Consider the following 6264-nt stretch of genomic DNA (forward strand, 5'->3'; position numbering starts at 1 on the left):
TTCTGGGACATTCGGCCTAGGCTAGGCTACTCAATAAATAACTGAGGCCCCTCTTTAACGATTTCCACATATAAGCAACAACATGTATAGAAAGTGAGTGTAGGCCAAAAAAGGTACATTTAACCCTCATACTACTGATTAGGGTCTTTTTTTTAATCATAACCCAAATGTTTTTTTTTTTAATTCTTCAAATTTTTCATGACTTTGTCAACCAACTTGATCAAAATCATTATTTAATGTTTCTGTACTTTAAAAAAATCTAATCTGCTGGGGCAATTTTGCCCCCAGCCCAAAACACTAATTCTGCCTATAGTAATTTGATAGATATGACCTTTATTTGAATTTAGGTTTCTTTGGAGACATAATAACAAGTTATCCATACCACCAGAGGGTGGAGGGGGACCTGTATCAGTTATTTTGACCAGATAGACAGATAATCTGTAGAGATATAGGTCTCCATGTACTTGCCTGAGATTGTACTTTTCTATACAACATCGTATGGCTGTGTACAAAACCAAAAACAACCTTATTTTTGTGCCTTCTGGTTTCTCTGGAGACATAATATTAAATTATACATATCCTCAGAGGGTGGAGGGGGACCTGTTGGAGTGATCTTGGCCTGATAGACAGATCACCTGCAGAAATGGAGAACCTAATGTACTTGCCTATGGTTATAACTATGTATGAACGTGTACAAAATCAAAAATGACCTTAGATATATGTTTAGTTACAGTCAAAACAGCTCATAAAAGTCTGTCTGTGGTATGAATACTAGGTAGAACTGTAATACAGAAAACAGCTACCCTCTGAATGTGTACATAGTGCTGTATTGGTGTGTATTAGCAGTGCTGGCTCATTCAATATTGTCCAATATATTCAATATGTGCAACTTGTGATGCGGCTACAGGCCTTAACACTTGCGGCTACAGGCCTTAACACTACGTTATGCGGCTACAGGCCTTAACACTTGTTGTCAGCAGTATTTACATTGATCAGGAGTGACATGAGCTGCACAACATGATACCAGACGCTAGTTATGAAGCCAAGAGCTACAGAACTGTTACATCCAATAATTACTCATTTGACTATAATTTAACAAGACTTAAAGAGCTCACAATATGCACTGTCCGGGTCTGGAGGATATAAAACCAAATTCTAAGGCCTATAGTATGCATGTGCGTATCCCACACAGCAGATGGCAGCACAACGCAAACTGTTCAGTAAATCTGACTGACGGAACCGAACATGCATAGTAGTAGAAACATTAGCGAACAGCTGATACAATGGCGCCACTGGACCTGGATAAATACGCGGAGATTGCCAAGCAGTGTAAATATTTACCTGAAAACGACCTCAAGGTGAGAATCAATGCCTTAGCAATGGCAATCACCTCTAAAAATAACCCTGATGAGCAGCACGCATAGAAGCCTACTTATCAGATATGAGCAACAGCCAAATCAGTATCACTTCTAATCATATCAAAGCATCCTGACCTGAAATCACAGACTGTGATGCCATAGCCTAGAATTATAATTCAACGGATGCCATCATCATGCTTGACGAAATGATTGGTATGAGAGTGTTATTTACAGTAGCTTAGTTGTCACTTGTGAATTTCTCTACTATGCCATTCATTCATTAAACGATTGCATGACACATCACATTGAAGTCTCTGAAACTGTTACATTAGGCTTCTTATTCTTACCAAGTGTGGGTTTTTCCTCAGAGGTTATGTGATTATGTATGTGACCTATTGCTGGAGGAATCCAATGTCCAGCCTGTGTCCACCCCTGTGACTGTGTGTGGAGATATACATGGACAGGTAGGCTACTTTATTGACCATCACAGCTTTACAGCAACATTGCTAGATATTTGTGTTTGAAGCTGATGGATTTTACATTTATTTTCAGTAGTTATGAAGTTAACTTGGTTGTTTCTTCTTCTTTCAGTTTTATGATCTGTGTGAACTCTTCAGAACCGGAGGACAGGTCCCAGACACAAACTATATTTTCATGGTTGGTTAAAACTCAACTATTCTCCTCTTGTCCACTCCCATTTATCTTAATTGATTTGACTGTTATTGTTTTTTCATGTTTACAACGTCCATCAAGAATCACCCCATCATGATTTGGTGTCTGTGTCTCTACAGGGTGACTTTGTTGACCGGGGATATTACAGCTTGGAGACATTCACATACCTGCTGGTGTTAAAAGCCAAATGGCCTGACCGCATCACGCTTTTAAGAGGAAACCACGAAAGCAGACAAATAACCCAAGTATATGGCTTTTATGGTGAGATTTTCATTACTTCACCATATCCAGCCCAACCAAATGTTGCAATAATAGGCTACATTAGTAGTTATCGTTCAATCCAAACCATTGACTCCAGGTGCACTGGTTGTAAATGGGATGTCCCCGGTCTATTTTTCCTTTCAGATGAATGCCAAACCAAATATGGAAATGCCAATGCCTGGCGCTACTGTACCAAAGTGTTTGATATGTTAACAGTTGCAGCGGTGAGTACAACTCTATTGCTTTGTATTTCTGATTTCCTGCAGTCAAATCCCCCATGTCACAATTTTAGCATATCAAGCCAACATGGAGATGATTACACATGAGCCTTAAGAAATGTTCTACTATCACAGTTATTCTAATGCTGTACTTTGGTTGTTTTCTTGTGCCAGCTGATGGATGAGCAGATTCTGTGTGTTCATGGGGGCCTCTCCCCAGACATAAAGACCCTGGACCAAATCAGAACCATTGAGCGGAACCAGGAGATCCCCCACAAGGGAGCATTCTGTGACCTTGTCTGGTCAGACCCCGAGGACGTCGACACCTGGGCCATCAGCCCCAGGGGAGCTGGGTGGCTGTTTGGTGCAAAGGTCACCAATGAGGTAAGATTAGTCTTGTTCACCACTGATTAGAGATGCACACTGCAGTACATACATTGTCAATTTCACACAGCAATATATATGAAATGGATAATAGTCATGTTTTATTTTTCACATTCATCTCACTCTCTTTATTTTTTTGTTTATATATCCCTCGATGTGCAGTTTGTTCACATCAACAACTTGACGTTGATCTGTCGGGCACATCAACTAGTCCATGAAGGTTACAAGTTCATGTTTGATGAGAAGCTGGTCACAGTCTGGTCAGCTCCTAACTACTGCTATCGCTGTGGCAACATTGCCTCCATCATGGTCTTCAAAGACGCCAATACAAGGGAGCCCAAACTGTTCCGGGCGGTGCCCGACTCGGAGAGAGTCATTCCACCCAGAACAACGACACCATATTTCCTGTAAACACTGCACTAACTATCATCATCTTTGGCCGCACTGTTATCAAGCACCACATTTGTAATGCATCACATACAGTGGAGCGACAACAACTCCCGTTGAAGTGACACTACTGATTATGTCATTCATATTTTACCAGTGGAGGCTGCTGAGGGGAGGACGGCTCATAAGAATGGCTGGAATGGAGCCAATGGAATGGTGTCAACCACATGGAAACCACATGTTTGATACCATTCCATTGACTCCATTCCAGCCATTCTTATGAGCCATCGTCCCATCAGTAGCCTCCACTGTATTTTACTGTAGGCTACAGCACTGTGTGTTTTTGTGTCTGCTGTAGCTCTGTGTGCCAACACGTGTGTTCACACAGAAGTACTCTATCAAGTAATGCCACTACTCTGTTTCAAATGTTTTAGGTGATAGCAGTGTCAATATTTAATGTTTTTATCAAACACATGTTAGATTTAATGAATCATGGTAGATTACAATAAGAACACGTGAAGTGAAACAGGAACACTTATTTTAGCCACTTTACAGGGAGAGGTCACCGTTTCAGTTTGACTTCGGTCTTTTTGCAACCTATTAGGAATATACTGTAGAAGATGTTATTTGTCAGATGTTAGTTTTTATTTTTGTAATGTATATTTATTGAATTTCATGCATCGTGTAGATATATATACAGTATAAAGCACTCAAATTAGAAATATGTTTAAATGAGAATTTACTCATGCACTTGACTTAGTTGTCTTATGTAGTCTTATAATAAAGCTATAAGCCTGATAATTGAGGTGAGAAATTATTATAATGAACATCACTGATCTAAAACATATAGATAGGTTCTGTGATGGAAAATTGTATGTTGGTGCTTTTCTATTTATCAATTTCTGTGTTTGTGCTTTTCTACAAACCAATTTCTGTGTTCATGCAAGTGACTGATTGAAAGAATCCTCACTGTTAGTGTCTACAATTTGGCAGTACGCCCAGACCCTTGTTTAGAGAAAGGGATATCTCAGTTTCAAGGTCTCAGCTTAGAGAGAAGAAGCCTTGTGAGGTATTAGTCTGTCACATGCATGACCCAGTATTGGTCAGTCACATGAATGAAATAAATGTGATTCATTAATTATGAATAAGCTAAATCAGGACTGCCCCGTTAGAGCTCCTGACAAACGTTCACGATGGTGCATCAACTTTGTTGGAACCTCTCCAGCAAGCTGATAAAAACAAGGATTCATTTAAGATTGACTTCGAGTGTCCCTGTGTAAGAATTTCCACAACAGTTAATATGTCTGTAGATAACCTGATTCAGCAGTAAGCCTGGCTGTGGTTATTTGTGGGAACTGTCTGTGATACAGAATGAGCTTGTGAGCTCGTAGGCTATCAAAATGAGGGATGATGCTATTACTGTAAATCATTAAATATGTAGAAATACTATCAATGGATCTTATGTTCACAGAGAAATGTCATTTTCACATCAAATCAAAATGTATTGGTCACATACACATATTTAGCAGATGTTATTACAGGTGTAGCAAAATGCTTGTGTTCCTAGCTCCAACAGAGCAGTTGTATCTAACAGTGCAGTAGTATCTAAAACAATTCACAACAACACACACAAATGGAATTAAGAAATATATAAATATTAGATCCAGCAATGTCGGAGTGGCATAGACTAAAATACAGTAGAATAGAATACAGTATATACATATGAGATGAGTAAGCAGTATGTAAATATGATTTAAACATTATTAAAGCGACTAGTGTTCCGTTATTAAAGTGGCCAGTAATTCCAAGTCTATGGATATAGGGCAGCAGCCTCTAAGGTGCATGGTTGCATAACCGGGTGGAAGCCGGCTAGTGATAGCTGTTTAACAGTCCGATGGCCTTGAGATAGAAGATGTTTTTCAGTCTCTCGGCCCCAGCTTTGATGCACCTGTACTGACCTCGCCTTCTGGGTGACAGCGGGGTGAACAGGCCGTGGCTCGGGTGGTTGTTGTCCTTGATGATTTTTTTGGCCTTCCTGTGACAGTGCTGTAGGTGTCCTGGAGGGCAGGTAGTTTGTCCCCGGTGATGCATTGGGCAGAGCGCACCACCTTCTGGAGAGCCCAGCGGTTGCGGGCGGTGAATTTGTCGTACCATAAAGTGATACAGCCCAACAGGATGCTCTCAATTGTGCATCTGTAAAAGTTTGTGAGGGTTTTAGGGGCCAAGCCAAATTTATTCAAACTCCTGAGTTTGAAGAGGCACTGTTGCGCCTTCTTCACCACACTGTCTGTGTGGGTGGACCATTTCAGATTGTCAGTGATGTGTACGCAGAGGAACTTGAAGCTTTCTACCTTTTCCTCTGCGGTCCCGTTGATGTGGATAGGGGTGTGCTCCCTCTGCTGTTTCCAGAAGTCCACAATCAGCTACTTTGTTTAGTTGATGTTGAGTGAGAGGTTCTTTTCTGGCACCACTCTCCCTCTCCTCCTCCCTGTAGGCTGTCTCGTCATTGTTGGTAATCAGGCCTACTACTGTTGTGTCATCTGCGAACTTGATGATTGAGTTGGAGGCGTGTGTGGCCACTCAGTCATGGGTGAACAGGGAGTACAGGAGGGGGCTAAACACGCACCCTTGTGGGGGCCCTGTGTTGAGGATCAGCGAAGTGGAGGTGTTGTTTCCTACCTTCACCACCTGGTGGGAGGCCCATCAGGAAGTCCAGGACCCAGTTGCACATGGCAGGGTTCACACCCAGGGCCAACGAGCTTAATGATGAGCTTGGAGGGTACTGCTGAGCTATAGTCAATGAACAATGAACAGCATTCTTACATATTGATTCCTCTTTTCAAGATGGAACAGGGCAGTTTGCAGTGTGATTGCAATTGCATCGTCTGTGGATCTATTGGGGTGGTAAGCAGATTGAAGAGGGTTTAGGGTGTCAGGTAAGGTAGAGCCTCTTAAAGCACTTCATGATGACAGAAGTGAGTACT

General features: G+C 41.4%; 1 protein-coding gene across 2 annotated transcripts; it reads left to right on the forward strand.

The window, feature by feature from the left end:
* Nucleotides 1-1200: 1200 nt before the first annotated feature.
* LOC129853418 (serine/threonine-protein phosphatase 6 catalytic subunit-like) lies at nt 1201-4081 on the forward strand. Of its 2 annotated transcripts, XM_055919438.1 has the most exons (7): nt 1207-1358; nt 1727-1822; nt 1950-2015; nt 2150-2291; nt 2436-2515; nt 2684-2893; nt 3056-4081. In XM_055919438.1, the coding sequence occupies exons 1-7, from the start codon at nt 1284-1286 to the stop codon at nt 3302-3304; spliced, it is 918 nt and encodes a 305-aa protein (XP_055775413.1). In that variant the 5' UTR covers nt 1207-1283; the 3' UTR covers nt 3305-4081. The 2 variants fall into 2 exon arrangements, with proteins under 2 accessions (XP_055775414.1, XP_055775413.1); XM_055919439.1 differs by lacking the exon at nt 1727-1822 and having other exon boundaries at nt 1201-1358.
* Nucleotides 4082-6264: the final 2183 nt, after the last annotated feature.

The sequence above is a fragment of the Salvelinus fontinalis genome, chromosome 4, assembly GCF_029448725.1.
Source record: "Salvelinus fontinalis isolate EN_2023a chromosome 4, ASM2944872v1, whole genome shotgun sequence".
In the NCBI taxonomy this organism is placed as follows: Eukaryota; Metazoa; Chordata; class Actinopteri; order Salmoniformes; family Salmonidae; genus Salvelinus; species Salvelinus fontinalis.